This window comes from Leucoraja erinacea, chromosome 16 (assembly GCF_028641065.1).
Source record: "Leucoraja erinacea ecotype New England chromosome 16, Leri_hhj_1, whole genome shotgun sequence".
Classification (NCBI taxonomy): Eukaryota; Metazoa; Chordata; class Chondrichthyes; order Rajiformes; family Rajidae; genus Leucoraja; species Leucoraja erinaceus.
Window position 1 is genome coordinate 9,368,583 of NC_073392.1, and position 21,951 is coordinate 9,390,533.

The 21,951-nt window shown below is 44.9% G+C and overlaps 1 protein-coding gene across 3 annotated transcripts in view; it reads right to left on the reverse strand.

The window, feature by feature from the left end:
* LOC129704514 (FERM domain-containing protein 4B-like) overlaps positions 1 to 21,951 on the reverse strand; it is a 265,972-nt gene that overhangs the window by 159,575 nt on the left and 84,446 nt on the right. Inside the window, exon 1 of one of the 3 annotated variants that reach the window (XM_055647656.1) lies at positions 4,570 to 5,073. The exons of 1 other annotated variant lie outside the window; for it this stretch is intronic. In XM_055647656.1, coding sequence (XP_055503631.1) covers positions 4,570 to 4,731 — 162 coding nt within the window. In that variant the 5' untranslated portion in view covers positions 4,732 to 5,073. Of the gene's footprint in view, positions 1 to 4,569; positions 5,085 to 21,951 lie in introns of those variants that run through there. One more of the 3 variants, XM_055647655.1, reaches the window with a different exon arrangement.

Consider the following 21,951-nt stretch of genomic DNA (forward strand, 5'->3'; position numbering starts at 1 on the left):
ATGTCTTTGACAAGATTTAGTTTTAGTTATAGAGACACAGCATGGAAACAGGCCCTTCAGCCCACGCTAACCAGCGATCACCACATACACTAGCACCATTCTTGCACACCAGGGACAATTTTAGATGAGCCTTTAACTAACAATTCTGCACGCCTTTGGAGGGTGGGAGGAAACCGGAGCACCTGGAGAAAACCCACGCAGTCACAGGGAGAATGTACAAACTCCGTACAGACAACATCCGTAGTCAGGATCAAACCCGGGGCTCTGGCGCTGGGGGTAAGTCATGGGGTACCTAGTTTCTGGCTTGCTCTTGTAGTGTTGTGACGTGTGCAGGAAGGAATTGCAGATGCTGGTTTCCACCAAAGATAGACACAAATTGCTGGAGCAACTCTGCAGGACAGGCCACATCTCTGGAGAGAAGGAATGGGGTGATGTTTCGCGTTGAGACTCTTGCTCAGACTGCCATGTGTGAGGCTGGTCCAGGTGAGGAAGATGCTGAAGGAACTGATAAAGCAAATGTCATTGAACGTCAGGAGTAGATGATTAGATACCTTCAAGTTGGAGATGGTCATGACTTAGCACAAAGATTCTCCCCGTGTCTATATCCCTGCCTTTTCTCAACTGATATCTCCAGAGCTCAGAACAGAGGTTTTCTATTGAGAATGGCAGAAAGAGCAGTCCCATCAAATAAAATTGTGATCGCAGGGAAATGGAAAGAAGAGCTGGGAAATGGTTGGACGTGCACCCAGGGCTACTCATTTAAAGTCGGTTTAACACTTCCCCACAGTATACCAACAATACCTAAATTGTTGCCTCTGAATGTTGCTGGTTTGTCCGAGTTGTGTTACTTTCCCTAGTTTGTAAATCGCCCTGCATTAATTGGGAATTAGAACATTCGGACTCTTGTGACATCCTGTTTCCTCCATGCAAGGGCAATGGGATTGGGCAGCACCAGTGGGCAATACACCTCAAATGATCTGCCTCATTATTCAAACTACAGCATTAATTTGTCAGCCAGGAAATCCTTCGGCATCAGCATTCAACAGTGGGGAAGTGTTAAACCGACTTTAAATGAGTAGCCCTGGGTGCAAGCAACTCTTCTTTCCATTTCTCTGTGATCACAATATTATTTGATGGGATCTCATGATGTGGATTAAATCTGTGACGAGCAAGGATTCACTATGTCATTAGACATCTGGCAATGGACATTTACATGGATTGCCATACATACAATATCCATATTAGTTAGTTTAGAGATACAGCGCAGAAACAGGCCCTTCAGCCCACTGAGTCTGCGCTGACCAGCAGCAATCTCCCCGCACACTAGCACTTTCCTACACACTAGGGCCAATTTACAGTTTTTCCCAAATCCAATTAACCTCCAAACCTGTACGTCTTTGGGGTGTAGGAGGAAACCAGAGCAGCCGGAGAAAACCCACACGGGTCACGGAGAGAATGAACAAACTCCGTAGGCAGGGTCAAACCCGGGTCTCTGGAACTGTAAGGCAGCAACTCTACCGCTGTGCCATCATGCTGCCCATGGCATTGATAGCATTGCAAATTATATTTTTGAATAACCTGAAGTAATATTATTTGAATTTTATTTGAAATAAATATTGTGAACCAAAATCTAAAAGAAAAATTGGCATTGATTTGCAAAACCAACTTTGAAGTGCAAGACTGCTTTTCTTGATAGAAGCTACGGCCAATTTCCCTTTCAAAGATTCTGTAAGATGTCATGCCCACAAGTAGAAATGCTCATTGTATTATTTACTCCAGATCAATATGATAGATCAGCTAAGACGATGTCTCTGCACATCTCGGTCATCTCGGCTGATTCTGAGGCATATAGATTGGGCACTCTGAGGTAATAGTTATCCAACAATGCAGTTGACCTACCTCAAAGGCAAAGAGATCTCACCAGGGTCAGGAGTGGCCTAGGCTGGACAGCAGATAATAATCCTGATGTAGGAAGGGTTCCTCTCAAGTACTCCACATGTATTAATTATCAAGAACCCCACATGAAGTATCTCCAATTGGGCAGGATATACAAGACCATGAGACGAAGGTAGACACAAACAGCTGGAGAAACTCAGCGGGTCAGACAGCATCTCTCGAGAAAAGGTATAGGTGACGTTTTGGGTCGGGACCCTTCTTCAAACATTCAGAAATTCTACCATAAGATGTAGGAGCAGAATTAGGCCATTCAGCCCACCATGGCTGCTGCACCATTCGATCATGGCTGATCTGATCTTCCCTCTCGACCCCACTCACCCCGCAATCTCTGACACTCCTACCAGGCCAACCCTGCAATGCCAACTGGACAACGAGCCTTCATGGTCAGGTCAAGAATCCTGCACTTACAAACTGCGGTTGAAAATGGTGCTAAAATCAGGTGACTGTTCACTGTCTCAGTGCACTACTGATACACACTTGGTTTCTGAGATGCTTATCTAAGGTGTATCTGTGCTTCTTTATAGTGATACGTACTGAACTATATACAATAATGAGTTTCACTGCACCACTGCATATGACAAATAAAGTATCGTTATAACATTACCATTGTAATCAACAACCTATCAATCTCCGCTTGAAAAATACCCAATAACTTGGCCTCCACCGACATCTGTGGCCATGAATTTCACAGATTTACCAACTTCTTTGCTAAAAAATCCGTCCTCATCTCCTTTCTAATGGTGCGTCCTTTTATTCTGAGGCTGTGCCCTCTGGTCCGAGACTCTCCCACAAGTGGAAACATCCTCCATCCACCATGGATACGGGAAACTTGGTAAATCTCTGAGCATCCCCAGCATGAGTGGAGGGACGGACAAAGGCAAAATTGTTTCACATGCTGTAAAGCTTCTGAATTATTGGGCAAGTCGTAAGAATATTTCACACACTGGACATTTACATTATTTGTTACTCTGACCTTTTAAGTGTAATCTCTTTCCCTCCACCTTCATGGTTGAACATTTCCCAGCCAAGGAGATGAAATAGATAGAAGATAGGCACAAAATGCTGGAGTACCGCAGCCTTTACAGGCAGCATCTCTGGATAGAAGGAATGGGTGACCTTTTAGGTTGAGACCCTTCTTCAGACTCCCCCTCGATGAAATAAATCAGCCTGCTTTTGCTCTCCCCGAGTTCCTGATCGTTACCCACGTGGTCCATCAAGATGCTTGCGATATTATTCCTTCCTTATTCCCTTTGATGTGGTGAATGTCTGATCCTGATACTCAGAAGCTAATCAATAAACAACTCCACAATAATTACGTTTTCTCAGTAACACCAACTTCAAGTGTGAAACTGAGAGCACGTCAGCACGTAATCCAATGACAACATTCTACTGATCAAAGTATTTTTTCATTATGTCACACATTGTACAAATCATTAATCAGTCGCCTTGAAATGAAAGTCCTCACCTCGATATAAACATAGAAACATAGAAAATAGGTGCAGGAGGAGGCCATTTGGCCCTTCGAGAATTAGACTCAGCGGGTCAGACAGTATCTCTCGATAGACTTAGGGACATTAGTTTTGACTTCACACTATCATTGTCTATGTATTAGTCTGAGTTTTTATACATAAACTTATTTAATTGGTGTATATTATGGTGTTTACTACCTGTCGTGCTGTTGCAAGTAAGAATTTCATTCAAGTTAAGACACAAAAATCTGGAGTAACTCAGTGGGTCAGGCAGCATCTCTGGAGAGAAGGAATAGGTGGCGTTTCAGGTCGAGACCCTTCTTCAGGTTGAGAGTCAGGGGAAAGGGAAACGAGAGATATCGACGGTGATATAGAGAGAGGTAGAGAACAAGAGAATGAAAGATATGCAAAAAAGTTATGAAGTTATTTCATTTAACAAATTTATGCAATTATTATTTCATTGTTTCGTTTAGGGTCATATGACAATAAACTTGACTCATGATTATTGAAATTATTATTTCAGTTCTAGGTCTATAAATAACATTCACATTCAAGACCAGCTGGAGTGAAGATACGTTAAAACTATTATAAACAACAAGTTTTGATGCAGTTTGGGATATAATTCAAAAGAAATCAGAGATTCAAAGAAGTGATTTTTTCTGGTCTGCTGGCATCGCCTATCATTTAATCTCGTGCTTGTGTTTTCTTTGGCATTTTAACGCAGGTTTTTAAATCCAGCAACTGAGGTGTGAACAATTAATCAGCTGATGAATCAGCTATTCAGCTCTCGTTTAGGTAAAACTTCAGTGAGAAATGATGTGTTCACTAATGGCAAAGCTGCACGAACTAACAAAACAACTTTCTTAGCAGAAAACTTAGGTCAGTTTTACAAGATCCAAGTGGTAGCAAAATACATTCATGCGACTGCACACTGTGGGTGGCTCGATTGCAATCATGTATTGTCTTTCCACTGACTGGTTAGCACGCACGCAACTAAGGCTTTTCGCTGTACCTCGGTACTCGTGCCGATAAACTGAAGAAGGTTGACATGGACAGTAAAAGAAAACCAGTGTAACGCACATCAGGCCTTGCTAGTAATCTGAATACATATCCACATGCGCTAAAATAAGGGGGGTTATTTTACCTGGTAAATCTCACGTAGTCCGCACCAAGTCCTTAGCATTTGCTCACAAGCCCGCATTCTCTCTGTGTACCACCTTCTCAAAGCTGTTATTGTCAGAGTCCACAGAAAACGACTGCCACTATACAGCAAATCTTCCATTCCACACATGAAGGTTGAAGCCATCTCTTTTAAAAAGTAAATTAAAAAATTCCCTCTTTCAGGAGTTAAAGGCAAGTTGGTTCTTTAAAACCAGGCTGGAGATATAACTGCGAGCTTGTTAGGCTGAAGGGTAACCTCAGCATATACTGGAGCACCACACAAAGTGCGGGGAGATATAGAGAAACTGGTCGGACTCTAAACAAGCTCTCCTTTCAGAGCACTTCCTGGGTAGACTCCAACGCATGCCCCAGTGTTGCTTGAAGCAAGGCCAATGTCTTTCGTGGCAGAGAAAACTCCTGCACTGCTCACTCCGAAGCTAACAACTCATAGACTAAAATCTATGCTAACTCCAGCGACTGCCAGTCAGCTGTAAACGGACTACGTGCTCATTTCCTAATTTCCTGCCTGCCGACAGAAAAAAAAAACACACATGGATCTGGAATGGGGCTGGAGCAGAAACCGCCTGCACAGGAAAATGTTATTATGCAGTTTTTCCAAGTCTAACGGTGGTGTCTCTGTGAGAGATGGACACAAGCGGGCAAATATTTTGCTGAGGATCATCTTGAATCACTTAGGCAGCATCAGGAAATGAAAGCGAACTTGCTGTTCATCCAAACTATGCGGCTGATTACTACATAGGCAGATAAATGGGATGTAACGTCAGTTATGAAAGCTTATTGTTGCAGCCTGATGAACAATAGCATAGAGAACGTTCATCAGAAGAGCACAATACAAGGGGGTCCCACATCACTGTTAATCACAGCACTTGAGAGTTTTACACCAAAATAATCAACATCTTAAATCTGTTGCACAGTTCAGAAGTTGATTAGTAGCAGACCCAATTACACTCTTGGTTTGGAGGTGATTCTGCTAACAAATAGTTTGAGGTTTAATAATTTTTTTTTCTCGTCTGTGTGGACCAGGTCTTCCTGAACTGATTGGAAAATAAAATAGTAAACTGCTCCCCTTTTCCACTGTCCCAGGCTGAGGAAAGCTGCACAAAGATCTTTTTTAACAGAGCATATATTAGCTTTGGCACAAAGCCTTCGCTCAGCTGCAAATCTGTTTCGGAAATCTCCAGTGTAAACGAGACTTTTTCCCTGAAAGCCAACCAGATTTGAAAAAGAGAAAATAAAACTCCTCCCCACAGCAGGACTGTAAACCCAACCGCACAGTGAGTTTTGTCAGCTTGCTAATAACTACACTGTTGCTTAAAAGAACAGATTGAGATTCCCTCCCCCACCCCTGTCATCCTGCCAGTTCCACTGTTGGCATCCATACGGCCCTTCGTTAGCACCTCTCCCACAGCCAACAATGGACCATTGTGGGCTCTAACTTTCCTTGGCCATCCGTGCCGTCTCCGATTTGTTCTGAACCTGGACGGGGGAAGGAATAAAGGAGGACCCGGAGTGGGGGACAGCCATGAGGGAGGGAGAAGAACAATGGGGGACCCAATATTGGGGGGTCCGATGTGAGGATGAGGGGGGGGAGAACAAAGGGGGGCTTGACGCAGGGTACTTTGTAACCTAGTAAGCGCCCTTTATGGCAACACCTCGGGTGTGCAAACAAAGAATTACACCGCAACTTGTCACTTGTGACAATAAAGTATTCAATTCATGGCCTTAGCTTCTCTCTACCCTGACTCTCAGTCTGAGGAAGAGTCACGACCTGAAGCCTTACATCAGGGGTCGATGACCTTGTTCAGCATAGGGGCCGGGACGCATGTCTGTGAGCGGATGGCGGGCCACATCTATCACGCGTACACATGGATCCCGCCCCGGATGGCAAGCATCAAATCACGTGTTCACAGAAGGTAGACAAAAATGCTGGAGAAACTCAGCGGGTGGGACAATCCTTGCATGTCATGCCCGCTGAGTTTCTCCAGCATTCTTGTCTAGCTTCGATTTATTCCAGCATCTGTAGTTCTTTCTTAAACGTGTTCACAGAAGGTGTGCGCGGCCATGCTGGCGGCTTTGTGCAGGAAGCGGTACAGCCGGTGCTCGGCGCACCGAATGATTATGGGGAAAAAACCCGCCTGCGGGCCGGTTGATTTCGGGTTACGGCGCCGGGGTCCGTAGGTAGCCGTTCCCTGCCTTACATATTCCTCTTCTCCAGAGATGCTGCCTGACCCTCTGTGTAACTCCGGCATTTTGGGCCCGTCGTCAGATTGAATGTATTCACCTTTTTTACCAATGTCAGCTGTTTCTATATAAATCTGTTGGAGCGACATTAAATTACTATGACTGACAACCTCTAAATAGTGTGACTGAGCCCATCATGTGTAAAATTGTAACTAATGACTTTCTTTTCAAATGTGCTGTGATACAGGCACAGATGGTGCTGCCAATCAATATTTCATAAGCCCTGTTGAGAAAATTACCTATTGTGACAAAACGCCATTCAGTCAATATTCACAAAGCAAGGGCATTATGACCAATTCTATGGAGTCCATAACAAACAATATTCACTTATTTCACTCACTCCAGGACTTCTTTTCCTCTCTCTTCATCCCTCCCCCTTCCCAGTTCTACGACCACTTACTGTCTCTGACGATATGTTATCTTTTAGTTTAGTTTAGGGATACAGCGTGGAAACAGGCCTTTTGGCCCACCGGGTCCGCGCCGACCAGCGATCCCCGCACATTAACTACACCTACACCTATGAGGGACAATTTTTACCAAGCCAATTAGCCTACAAACCTGTACATCTTTGGAGTGTGGGAGGAAACCGAAGGAGAAGACCCATGCAGGTCACAGGGAGAACGTACAAACTTCGTACAGACGGCACCCGTAGTCGGGATCGAACCCGGGTCTCCGGCGCTGCATTCGCTGTAAGGCAGCAATTCTACCATTGTGCCACCGGTAACTTGCTCTGTTTGTCAGGGGGTGAGAGAGATACATAGAGAAGGAAGTGTAAGGTGAGGTTGAGATCTTCCTTTGTTGATGTTACCTTCTCCCAGCTATAAATGATCTTCTCTACGTTCCTTGATCTCCATTCCCTTTGTCCCATTTTCGCACCTTACACGTCCTAATCTATGTATCTTTCTCTCCCTCTGACATTAGCTTGAAGAAGGGTCTTGACCTGAAACATCACCCATTCCTTCTCTCCAGAGATGCTGCCTGTCCCGCTGAGTTACTCCAGCATTTTGTGTCTATCTTCACTCTAGAATCCAATTACTCGAAACAAAAAAATGGATTCCAGCTTTCATTAATTGCATCTTTCCCGTGCAGTTTGCCAGCTGATATTCAAGACTTGATCTTTCTCGTGATCTCAAGGGAGCTGTTTTTCATTTTTAGGAAACAGATGTTATCTCCCAACTTTTGGTTCCAAGTCGCTATGACGTGAAAGGTGTTGATGAACATTCTGTGCAGGATGAGCCTCAGCCCAGTTTAAAGTGTAACGAGTGTAGGCTGGGCAATCATGATTCATCGCTAATAACCCTCATCCTGCAGTGCTCAAATATAACCAGCTCCAAGCTGATTAGGTAACATGTCACTTAGCCCATGTGTTCAGATGTGGAGAGCAGGAAATTGAGGACATTGAAGAGATTAGCAAATTTAAATTTTGTTTCATCCTACTCAATTGGGATATTCGTGCATTTTCTACAATTAAAGAGGCAGAGTCACAGACTCATTCAGCACGGAAATGTGACCTTTGGCCCACAGCCTGTTTCCGTGCTGTGGGACTGCGACTCCATGCCGATCAAGATGCCCCATCTAAGCTAATCCAATTTAACCCCAAACCCTTCTTATCTATGTATCTGTCCAAATGTCTTTTAAATGTCGCCTGCCTCAAACATTTCCTCTGGCAGCTTGTCCCAGATACCCAACACCTTCTAGTGTGGAAGATGTTGTCCCTCAGGTTCCTATCAAATCTCTCCTCTCCCACCTTAAACCTGTGCTCTCTGGTTCTTGATTCCCCCAACCTTGGGGGAAAAAATACCCCTCAACCTCCTGTGTTCCACGGAATAAAGTATTCGCTTGCCCAACCTTTCCCTGGACCTCTCCCAGGTCCTCGAATCTTGGCAACATCCTTGTAAATCTTGTCTGCACTCTTTCCTCTTTAACACCATTTTTACTACAGCAGGGATGACCACAACCGCTGGTCACAGCTATCATAGCGGTAGAGCAGCTGCCTTGCCGCGCCAGAGACACAAGTTCGATCCTGGATACAGGTGCTGTCGCTATGGAGTTTGCACGTTCTCCCGGAGACTGCGCGAGCCTGCTCTGGTTTCCTCCCACATTCCAAAGACGTGCAGGTTTGTAGGTTAATTGGCTTCTGTGAATTGTAATATGTGCCTAATGTGAAGGATAGTGTTAGTGCACAGGGTGAATGCTGGTCGGCGCGGACTCGGTGGGCCGAAGGGCCTGTTTCTACACTGTATCTCTAAAATCTAAAAGCAAAGTCTAAAGTCATGCCCTGGTTTCACTTACTGAAGTGCGACACTTCATACCTACCTACCTGTTTAAGTTAAATACCATCTGCCATTCATTGACGCACTTAGAAATATAGAAACATAGAAAATAGGTGCAGGAGAAGGCTGTTCAGCCCTTCGAGCCAGCGCCGCCATTCAATATGATCATGGCTGATCATCCTACATCAGGTCCCCTTCCTGCTTTCCCCAGTTCATCTAGATTCTTCTTAGGATTGAGATGAGGAAAAACCTTTTCACCCAGAGAGTTGTGAATCGGTGGAATTCTCTGCCACAGAAGGCAGTGGAGGCCAAATCACTGGATGTTTACAACAGTTGGATATAGCTCTAAGGGCTAACGGAATCAAGGGATATGGGGAAAAATCAGGAAGGGGGTGCTCATTTTTGGATGATCAGCCATGATCAGATTGAATGGCAGTGCTGGCTCAAAGGGCTGAATGGCCTACTCCTGCACCTATTTTCTATGTTTCTATGTGGACCCTTATACCACCAGTCTTGACGTTATCTTCGAGCTTACCACCATGCTAACTACATCCTCATCCAAATTGTTGTGATCAATGACAAACAACATCGATCTCTGTGGCGCATCACCACTCAATGGCCTCCACTCTGAAAAAAACACCTCCCATTGCTATGCACTGACTTCTTCTACCAAGCCAATTTTGAATTCAAATTCCCCAACTCTGGAAAAAAAGACTGTGTGAATGCACCCCTCAGACTCCTGTGGTCCAGGGAGTAAATTCCTCACTGGGCCAACCTGCCCAAACTTTCTGTCCAAATTGGCGGTTTCAGTTTAGGGATAGCAACCTTGGGGTGCCTGGTCATTGAACAGCTGCCTAGCTCCCTCATGTTCCAGATCCCAGAGGTGACAGGGTTAACATATGATGAGCGTTTGTTTGTCAGCACCGGACCTGTACCCGGTGGAGTTTAGAAGGATGAGGGGTTGGGGGGGGGGGGGACCTCGTTGAAACTTACCGAATCGTGAAAGGTCTGGATGCAGAGAGGAAAGTTCCATTGGTGGGAGAGTCCGGGACCAGAGGGCACAGCCTCAGAATAAAAGGATGTAGCTTTTAGAAAGGAGGAAGTTCTTTAATGAGGGGGGTGGTGAACCTGTGGAATTTATTACCACAGGCGGTTGTGGATGCCAGGTCATTGGACATTTTTGAGGTGGAGATTGACACATTCTTGATGAGTACGGGTGTCAGGGGTTATGGGGAGAAGGCAGGAGAATGCGTTGAGAGGGAAAAATAGATCAGCCATGATTGAATGATGGAGTAGACTCGGTGGGCCGAATGGCCCAATTCTGCTCCTATTGCATATGAACTTAGGACCTCATCTCTTCTTCTACCAACGTTGTTGGTACCAACATGCACCCCAATCTCAGCCTCCCCTTTCATAAAGCCCAACAGTCAGTCCAAGGCATCCTTAACCTGAGCACTTGGAAGGCACCAGACCATTCTGCAGTCACATTTGCTTCTAGTTGTTGGCTGCTCCAAATTGGAGCTGGTGTCATTAGATTTGCTGATCCTGCACATTATAAAGGTTGTGCTTTTAAGGAAATGCATATTGGAAAATCCATCAACCCTTCCAATTTGATATATATTCCTTCCTAATTGTTTCCCCATCTTATCATTGCTGACTGCAATGTCACAACTATGATGAAGTATATTTTAATGCAGTTGCTCCTGAGCAGTTCATTGGGACTCGGCTCGAGTTTCATACTCTGGATGCCACATATTAGTGCATTGTTTGAGGGCAGTGCAGTGATTTGACAGAAATAAGGGGAACTGCAGGTGCTGGTTTACAAGAAGTAGTACAAAGTGCTGGAGTAACTTTGAGGCAGCAGAGTGCACAGCGGCAGAGTTGCTGCCTTACAGCGCCAGAGACCCGGGTTCGATCCTGACGACAGCTGCTGTCTGTATGGAGTTTGTACGTTCTTCCCTGTGACTGAGTGGGTTTTCTCCAGGAGCTCCGGTTTCCTCCCACACTCCAAAGACATGCAGGTTTGTAGGTTAATTGGTAAAATTATAAATTATCCTGAGCATGTAGGATAGTGTTAGTGTACGAGGTGATCGCTGGTTGGCATGGACTCAGTGGGCGGAAGCGCTGGTTTCCGCGCAGTATCTATAAACTAAATAGTTTCCTCCCACACTCCAAAGATGTACAGGTTTGCAGGTTTGTGTAGAAAGGAACTGCAGATGCTGGTTTATACCGACGAAAAAACCCCACAAACTGCTGGAGTAACTCAGCAAGTCACACGGCATCCCTGGAGAAAAAGGCAGAACGAAGGACATGGCCACAGTATTCAATGTCTGCAGACATAGTCCAAAGAGGTCATGCCAGTGCCTCACCAGATGTTGTCACTTGCGGACGGGGCACCAAGGCAAATTCCTTGTATGTGAATACTTGGCCAATAAACTCATTCATTCATGCAGATTGACTATCAGACTTATCCTAATTCCACGTGCAAATCCACATACTCAAACACACCACCCTTTTTATTCCTGCAACTTACCGAATAGTGAAAGGCCTGGAAAGAGTGGATGTGGAGAAGATGTTTCCACTGGTGGGAGAGTCTAGGACTAGAGGTCACAGCCTCAGAATTAAAGGACGCTCCTTTATGAAGGAGATGAGGAAGAATTCCTTTAGTCAGAGGGTGGGGGTGAATCTGTGGAATTCTTTGCCAGAGGCTGTGGAATCCAAGTCAATAGATATCTTTATGGCAGAGATAGATAGTACGTGTGTCAGGGATAATGGGGAGAAGGCAGGAGAATGGGGTTCGGAGGGAGAGATAGATCAGCCATGATTGAATGGTGGCATAGACTTGATGGGCAGAATGGCCTAATTCTGCTCCTATCACTTATGAGCTTGAATCATACTCATTAACACACTTGCCCTCTCGACAGCACCGTGTTACACCACCGCACCCAAACAAACAACACAGCTGACAAATGTCAATGCCCCAGTGCCCTTAAACATGCAGGCACGTGACAGGGAGCTCAGGCCATCGTGAGCTGTTGTCACAGAGACAAACGGCTGGTCAGGATCGAAGATAGATACAAAGAGCTGGAGTAACTCAGCGGGTCAGGCAGCATCTCTGGAGAAAAGGAATAGGCAAGGTATTGGGTCGAGTCCCCTTCTTCAGACAGATCGAACCCAGGTCTCTGGCGCTGTGAGGCAGCAACTCCACCGCTGCGCCACCGTGTGGATGAGTTGGGCCAAAGTGCCCATTGCCATGTTGTAAAGTTGGGACTCTAAATGCTCAGTCAGCAGGTCTTGTCTGTAAAATGGAACCCACATTCACGGGACTTGCCCTCCGACAGCACTGTGTTATATAAAAAAAAATACAAAAGCTGCTTATACATTCTGTGAAAGGTACCAAGGTTTGGTCTCTGCCCAAATCTGAGAGAGTGCTTTTCGGCCGGACATTATTGCCATAGAGGGAGTGCAGAGAAGGTTCACCAGACTGATTCCTGGGATGTCAGGACTGTCTTATGAAGAAAGACTGGATAGACTTGGTTTATACTCTCTAGAATTTAGGAGATTGAGAGGGGATCTTATAGAGGCAAAACTTAAAAATTCTTAAGGGACTTGGACAGGCTATTATGCAGTAAAAAGATGTGTTTCCGATGTTGGGGAAGTTTGGTTGTTTTGGGGTCCACAGCTTAAGGATTTCACTGCACATCCGTATTGTATGAACCGAGATGACAACAGCAGCCAATTTTTGCCCTCACACAGAGGAGTGGGAGCTCATCTCTGGAACTCTCTGCCACAGAGGGTAGGATGAGGACCAGGAGTCATTGGCTATATCTCTGGAGAAAAGAATAGGAGTTTGATGTCGAGTCCCCTTGTGGCCAGAGGGGACCCAGTCTCTGGCGCAGGTAAGGCAGATCCACCTCTGCCACCGTTGGATGAGATGGGCCAAATGCCCATTCATGTTGTAGAGTTGCGGTGCAATGGCAGTCGCAGGTCTTGTCCGTAAAATGGAACCCACTCACTGCATTCCTAATATAAAAAAAAAATACAAAAGCTGTTTCTATGTGTTCAAGGTATTCCTCAGTGTGAGCAGATAGATGAGCAGCTCATTATGTTGCCTATTAGATGTTAGAGGGAATTCAAAAAGTCTGTCAAAGCGTGGCCTCCAGCTGGTAGTGCAGATGGTGTGATATCTGTATGCTGAATCCAGAGCCAGCATCACATAAAAATTCTCCAGGACTGGATTTTGGAGTGTGGAGGGAATGAATGGGACATGCCAATGAGAGAGACCCCAGGAAGGGTGTAGTCCATAATAGGTACACAAAAATGCTGGAGAAACTCAGCGGGTGCAGCAGCATCTAGGAGCGAAGGAAATAGGCATCGTTTCGGGCCGAAAGGCCCGAAACGTTGCCTATTTCCTTCGCTCCTAGATGCTGCTGCACCCGCTGAGTTTCTCCAGCATTTTTGTGTACCTTCGATTTTCCAGCATCTGCAGTTCCTTCTTAAATGGCCCATTGTTGGCTGGGGAAGATGGGAGTCCATAATGGCCCATTCTTCCCCACCCTACAATGGGCCATTATGAACACCACCCATTTCCAGAGGTCATCTGTCGCCGCCACTGATTTGTTCTGGCCTTTATCTCACCTCCAGTTCCTCCCCTCGCCCCCGCCCCCCTCAACCAAAATCATGAGTTGAATCGATCGGGTAGATGCTTTTACCAAGAGTTTTTCACCCAGAGTAGGGAAATCGAGGGCCAGAGGACATAGGTTCAAAGTGAAGGGGAAAAGATTTAATAGGAATCCGAGAGGTAACGTTCATCACACAGAGGGTGGTGGGTGCATGGAACAAGCTGCCAGAGGAGGTAGCTGAGGATGGGACTATCCCATCGTTTAAGAAACAGTTGGACAGGTACATGGATAGGACAGGTTTTGAGGGTTATGGACCAAGCACAGGCAAGTGGGACTAGGGTAGCTGGGACATTGTTGGCTGGTGTGGGCGAGTTGGGCCTGTTTCCACACTGTATCACTCTATGACCTCTTTCTTTCAGTCTGAAGAAGGGTCACAACCCAAAACGTCACCCACTCCTTCTCTGCAGAGCTGCTGCCTGACCCGCTGAGTTACTCCAGCATTTTGTGTCTATCTTCGGTAAAAAAAACTGCACTTGCACAGTTCTTTCCCACAATATAACATTTCAGGGCAGGATGTCAGTGCTGTACAAATTCCAAATAGATGTATTATACAAAGCACAAGTTTATGCATATTATTTCTTGCTCTCAACACAATTTGGATTGCACAAATCTGGCTGGATTAGTGGTGGTGCCACGTCAGGAATTGCAACTGTTCCTTCAAAAAGGCAGTAATGGAGAACAAACTAAAACCAACAGCAGTTTATGTGCCTAATAAATAGATGTTGAAGGTTGGGTGGCTTTGAAGGGCAATGAAGGAGGATAGCTTTTAATGACTGTTGGGCCTCGTGAGAACAGCTTCACGAGTTTGAACAAACGGTCCTGATGCCAAACATTGCCTGTCCATTCAATGGTGCTTTAAGGTCACGTGTATGAAGTAGGAACACAGTGAAAATCTCCTTTTCAAACAAACATTTGATCAGAGTATATTGCCATTCCTCGATTAGCAAGTGTACAGAAGGTAGTTGAGGCCAGTTCATTGGCTATATTTATGAGGGAGTTAGATGTGGCCCTTGTGGCTAAAGGTATCAGGGGTTATGGAGAGAAGGCAGGTACAGGATAGTGAGTTGGATGATCAGCCATGATCATATTGAATGGTGGTGCAAGCCCGAAGGGCCGAATGGCCTACTCCTGCACTTAGTTTCTATGTTTCTATGTCTGCTGCGCCTGCATGCAAGAGGCGCCATGTTTTGCCACCATTTTCATGAGATCATAAGATCATGTGATATGAGCAGAATTAGGCCATTTGGACCATCAAGTCCACTCCGCCATTCAATCATGGCTGATCTATCTCTCCCTCCTAACCCCATTCTCCTGCCTTCTCCCCATAACCTCTGACACCTGCACTAATTATGACTATCTCTGCCTTAAATATATCCACTGACTTGGCCTCCACAGCCTTCCATGGCAAAGAATTCCACAGATTCACCACCCTCTGATGAAAGACATTCCTCCTCATCTCCTTCCTAAATGAATGTCCTTTAATTCTACGTGACCTCTAGTTCTAGAGTCTCCCACTAGTGGAAACATCCTCTCCACATCCACTCTATCCAAGCCTTTCACTATTCTGTATGTTTCAACGAGGTCCCCCCTCATTCTTCTAAACTCTAGCGAGCACAGGCCCTGTGCTGTCAAACGCTCATCATATGTCAATCATCATATCTTCAAAGACCCTGTCCTAGTTCTTGTGAGCGGGGCCCGGTCTGTGCAAGTCCCGGGCTGTTGCAGGCTTCCAGCCATCTCTTTCCTTGGACACCACATCCCTCTCCCACCCCAGGTGCTGCCTGACCAGCTGAATTCCTCCAGCACTTTTGTGTTTTGCTCAAGTTTCCAGCATCTGCAGTTCCTTGTGCCTCAATAATGTTTTGGTGCCCAGGGTCAGTAAAAAGCCAGGGGTGACAGAGAAATCATTAGGTCTCTCAATAGAAACTGATCTACATATTTACCAGGAAGAGTCCAGAGTCTAAAGTTACCACAAAAAAACAGGTCTATAATTGTTTTGAAATCTTTCCCAATTTTATAAAATAAATTATAGCTTAATCGCATGACCCTCCTTTTACATTCTGCAGTTTATATTTAAATACAGATAATTATTTATTTTACAGTTTACATCAATTTACATGTATTTAGTTTAGTTTAGTTTGTTGTCACGTGTGACGGGGTACAGTGAAAAGCTTTTGTTGCGTGCTAATCTGTCCGTGGAAAGACAGTACATGATGATAATCGCGCCATCCACAGTGTACAGATACATGATTTTTTTAAATTATTTTTTAAATTATTTTTTAAAATTAGGAATAAGCACAATAATGTAGTACATAAGTATCTAATCCATAATGAGATAATACAGTTCATGTACAGCTTCTTTTTTCAAATTTAGCAGAATAGGACAGGAAATGAGAGTAGTCAAAATAGAGGAGAAAAGAATATCTAAGCTGTAGTGTTGGTTCGTGAGATAGTAGTACAGATACATGATAAAGGGAATAACGTTTAGTGCAAGGTAAAGTCCAGTAAAGTCCAATCAAAGATAGTCTGAGAGTCTCCAATGAGGTAGATAGTAGCTCAGAACTGCTATCTAGCTGTTGCTACGATGGTTCAGTTGCCTGTTGAAGGTCATCAAAGCAGTTTGGTTCACAAAAGGCACTTGTTTCAAGTCAACCTGACTGTGAATGACAATATAAATCAAGCTTGATACATAAATGGACTCCTCATCTCAGTTTGTACGGTACAGGAAGATAGCTGGCTTAACTGCACAAGTACTTGTTCTGGTTTTAGCTTCAGCTAATTTAAAATAAAAACTAAGCTTAAACAAAAGAAGGATTGCCCCTGCAGATTTTCCGCACATTTTATTGAGTATAAAGAAAATCTCTGTGGATTTTCAGGAGATTTATTTTGTGACACGTTGCTACAAGTGCTGAACACCTGGACGATCAAAAGAAGTTACGAATGATTTGAGTGGAGCAAGGGAGCACGTAACTCATGAATCTGGGCAAAAGGCTGCAACCACTATGAAATATGGGCATTACTTTCAATGGTGCACACTGCGTGCTGTTTCACTAGTATATAGTTAGCAGATTTTAGGCATTTACAAAATGTTTAATGTGCACCACGTTTAAATGTTTGCAGTATAAGCAACAAGGCAATGGATGATTTTGTTTAGTTTACAGATACACGCCGATCATCGATCAGCCATTCATACTAGTTCTATTTTACCCTTCTTTCGCATCCACTCCCTACATATTTGGGCAATTTACAGACGGCCACTCACAAACCCGTATGTTTTTGAGATATGGGAAGAAACTGGAGCACCCGGGGAAACCCATGCAGTGACAGGGAGAACGTGCAAACTCCACTTAGACAGCACCCAAAGTCAGGATCGAACCTGGGTCTCTGGTACTCTGGCGTTGCGAGGCAGCGGCTCTACCAGCTGCACCACCATGTCGCCCTGCTTGTAAGATGCCACCACTTTTATGTACGTCGGCATATGTGGCATGAATGGCTTGGGGGAATAGATGACCATTTTGGCACGAGTGGTTACTGTGGTTTAATGCATATGCTGTGGCTTTGTGCGAGGCCAAGTGTTCCATTCTGTCATAGGAGTTGAGTCAAAGATTGAAGATTGGTCTACGAGGGCATTTGTTGAGGGAAGGCAATGATCAGAGGCCCTGCAGGAGCCTGGTGCTTACCTGAAACGTATGCCACTCATAACAACCAGAGAACGGACTGGACTTGGACAATGGTGCCAAACCTGGTACGGTGATACTCTACTGGACTGTGTGTAAGAAAATCATTTCACTGCACTTCGCACATGTATTGTTAACCTTCCGCAATAGTGCACCATTGAAAACCGTGCCGAATGTTAACGATGCACGAACATGATAACAAAAGTCCACTCGTGAGATCAAAAATACCAGAGTGAACCAGAGCAAGAGAGGCCCAGACATTAACCAAACCGTCTTAGAAATCATCCAACTATGAGAACCAGCAGCATGCAACACGCTTGTGTTTGTTGATCTACATTGCCTTCCTCATTGAGCAAGTCTGAAGATAGGTCCCAAACCAAATTGTCATCTATCCATGTTGTCTAGAGATCTTGCCTGACCTGCTGAGTTACTCTAGCACTTTGTGTTCTTCTCATCGTTCAAGCCACTACATTGACCTCAAAAGCAACGGAATGATATAAAGACAATGGGATGTTTATCCAAGGTGAGAGTTTAGTTGGTCCACTGTTTGATTTGGACCCCATATCGAGTTAGAGTCAGAGACTCATAGAGTGATACAGCGTGGAAACAGGCCCTTCAGCCCAACTTGCCCACACCAGCCAACAATGTCCCAGCTACACTTGTCCTACCTGCCAGCATTTGGTCCATATCCCTCCAAACCTGTCAGTTAGATGAATTTATTGTATGCACACTGCAGAATGTTATCCACAGCAGCAGCTGGAATGTGCCTGTGTTTATAAAAAGATCACATCTGGTAACTTTAGGAGCCACAATGGTTTATCACTCTATCATGCAGATCCCTTAAAGATAACCACCAGATGCTATTCTTGGTCACCACGGTCAGAGATTGACCGTAACTATTCTTAAGACCACAAGACACGGGAGGAGCAGAATTAGGCCATTCAGCCCATCGAGGCTGTTTCACCATTTGATCATAGCTGATCGATTTTCCCTCCTCAACCACATTCTCCTGCCTTCTCCCTGCAACCTTTGACATCCTGACTAATCAAGAACCTATCAACCTCCAAATACCCAATGTTTTGGTCTCCACAGGCAACGAATTCCGCAGATTCGCCGCCCTCTGGCTAAAGAAATTCCTCCTCATCTCCATTTTAAAAGGTACCTCCTTTAATTCTGAGGTCGTGCGAATTTCATTGTTCTGTCTGAAACATGTGAGAATAAAACACACCGGTTCCAGATTCTCCCAGATTCAGACTGGAAACATCCTTTCCAAGTCCACTCTATCCAGGCCTTTCATTATCAGGTAGGTTTCCATGAGATTCCTCCCCCCCCCCCCCCACACACACACCCTCATCCTAAAAACTCCAGCGAGCCCAGGCGCGGAGCCATCATATGCTCCCAATCATCCCTGGGATCAGCCTGGTATGGTTCTTGGTTCTTGGTTTCTTGGTCCCCCAAAATATTCCAAATGGAATTTAAACTGGAGGTGGTGAAGGGAGGGCTTAAGCCAGAAAGGGTTATTGGGGAAAAAAGAGCTACTTTAAATTTAGTTGCATCTGGTTGGGTAACTATAGTAGGGTGGAGATTATTCCATGCTTTAATTGTGCGGGGGAAGAAAAAAATTGCTGTACACATCTGTCTTTGTAGCTGGGATCACAAATTGGAGCGAATGCCCTCGTCTGCTCCTAATTGGTTTGGGTTTGGTGTAGGTCTTGCAGTCCATGTCGAGCTGACCATTTAACATTTTGTAAAAATAGGTCAAACGGTGAGCTTCACGTCTGTCTTGGTTCAGCTGCCTGGATTCCACACCCAAACCTCGTATTCTTGGAGATATCCCTTGAATTCCATCCCTTTGATCAGGTCATTTCAGGCTTCAGCAGCTGACCATTTCACAAACAGGCGTGATCCAGCCACACAGAGGCCGTTCTTGTTTGCTTGCGGCAACTATGTGATGAACAGCTGCCGGCTCACACATGGGAGCATCAAACCCTGCTCAAGTCAACTCTGGGCTACAATCCGCTGTCAGGAATCAATGCCAGAAATACAAACAGCGCCACCACACACTGGCTCCAGCAACAGTCATTCAATTTATTCTGAATACAGGTGGCACAGCGGTAGAGTCGCTGCCTTACAGCGCCACAGACCCGTGTTCAATCCTGACTGCCGGTGCTGCCTGTACGGAGTTTGCACGTTCTCCCTGTGACCACGTGCATTTTCTCCGGGTGCTCTGGTCTTCTCCCACCCTCCAAAGACGTACAGGTTTGTAGGCTAATTGGCTTGATAAAATTCTAAATTGTTCCCAGTGTGTGTGTGTAGGATAGTGTTAGTGTGCGGGGATCAGCACGGACTAAGTGGGCCGAAGGGCCTGTTTCCGCAATGTATCTCTAAAGTAAACATCACCATTTTGTAAACCATAGCATTTTGTGTCTATTTTTGGTGTAAACCAGCTATTTTTGGTCTACTGAGCCCGCACGCAAGAGGCGCCATGCTTGGCACCATTGTCCAAGTCTGCAGTTCCTTCCTGCACAGAACAGAACAATTGCTGAGGTGGGCAAAACAAAAAGTTCATTATGGATGAGGGGATGAGGGGGTGTGGGGAGCGGGGGAGGAGAAGAGAGCATGAAAAGGACTCGAAAAGTCGAAGACCACATTGTGATCAACATTAAAGGTGGTCGACTTGAAAAGTTAATTATTTCCCCCATTTTAGCCACTTGGAATATTTTCAGTCGAGACTTCAAATTTTGAGTGTCAGCATTTGTTTTTGGTTCTCTTGTAGTTTAGTTTAGAGATGCAGCGCAGCAATAGGCCTGTTGACCAGCGATCACCCCATCCACTGGCACTATCCCACACACTAGGGACAATTTTACAGAAGCCAATTGACCTACAAACCTGTGCGTCTTTGGAATGTTGGATGAATCCGGAGCACCCGGAAAAAAACCCACGCGGTCACAGGGAGAACTTACAAACTGGTGCAGACAGCACCCGCAGTCAGGATCGAACCTGGATCCTGGTATCTGACAGAATGTCTTTGAGGAAACTTGGCTGCCTCTTCAGGGCATTAAAATACTTGCATGACCAGTTCAGTTCTGGTTTCCTGTTGCTGGTATTTTGCATAACAATCACCTTTGAGGTTCTATCTGCTTAAGGCACATGATTTCTATATTTAGCAAATTCTGACTTCAAAAGCTCTAATAGTCTTTGGGGGCAAATAAGAAAAAATGCTGACACAGTATTCTGCACAAAAGAAAAAATTTACACCTGCAGAATACATAATCTAAAGAGGATTGCAAGACAGCCCTAGAAATTGGGTCTCAAAATCATTCTATTAGAATAATGCTATTTTAATCAAGAAGCTATGCTTCTTGCTTAGTTGAGAGCTTGTATTTTCATTCTATAGAAGTTCCCTGGGGAGAATGCATCTAAAGATAACTTTTTTAAATCAAAATAAAATAAAAAAAATGTTACACAAGAACTGTGCAAATATATTCTTCCCACATTCTCAGAGGCTACACGTATATTCATTAGCGTTGTGTAGGAAAGAACTGCAGATGCTGGCTTAAATCGAAGATAGACACAAAATGCCGGAGTAACTCAGCGGGATAGGCAGTACAGGTATCTCCGGAGATAAGCAACGGGTGACATTTCTGGTCGAGACCCTTCTTCAGACTGAATTCATTAGCATTGTATCATAGTGTTCACAAAAATATCAAGTTCCAGTTCAAGTTTATTGTCATGTGTCCCTGATAGGACAATGAAATACTTGCTTTGCTTCAGCACACAGAACATAATAGGCATTGACTACAAAACACATTGAATAGATAAACTGATAAAGTGCAAATAACAAATAATGGGTTATTAATGTTCAGAGTTTTGGCCGAGCCAGGTTTAATAGCCTGATGGCTGTGGGGAAGTAGCTAGTCCTGAACCTGGTCGTTGCAGTCTATAATAAAATATCATTTTAACCCGCACCCTTGCCACTCATGTCGCCCCCTGAAGGGCCCTATCACAGCAGAAGGACCCGAGACTGTGGTCCTCCCCTACATCCGTCGGGTTGTGGGCCCTTAGCAGCCTGTGAAGCTTTGTTCCTCCGTAATGGAAGCAACCTGGACCAAACTGGACTGCATCCTTCGACCCACCGAGTCGGTGCTGATCGGTGATCACTCAGTACACTAGCACTATCCTACACACCGAGGACAACTTTTTACAATTTTACAAAAGCCAATTAACCTTCAAACCTGTACATCTTTGGAGTGAGGGAGCACCCAGAGAAAACCCAAACAGGTCCCCCCACAAGATTGAGGGGGGATCTTACAAAATTCTTCAGGGGTTGGACAGGCTAGATAGATGCAGGAAGATTGTTCCCAATGTTGGGGAAGTCTAGAACAAGGGGTCACAGTTTAAGGATAAGGGGGAAATCTTTTAGGACCGAGATGGGAATTTTTTTTTTCACACAGAGAGTGGTGAATCTGTG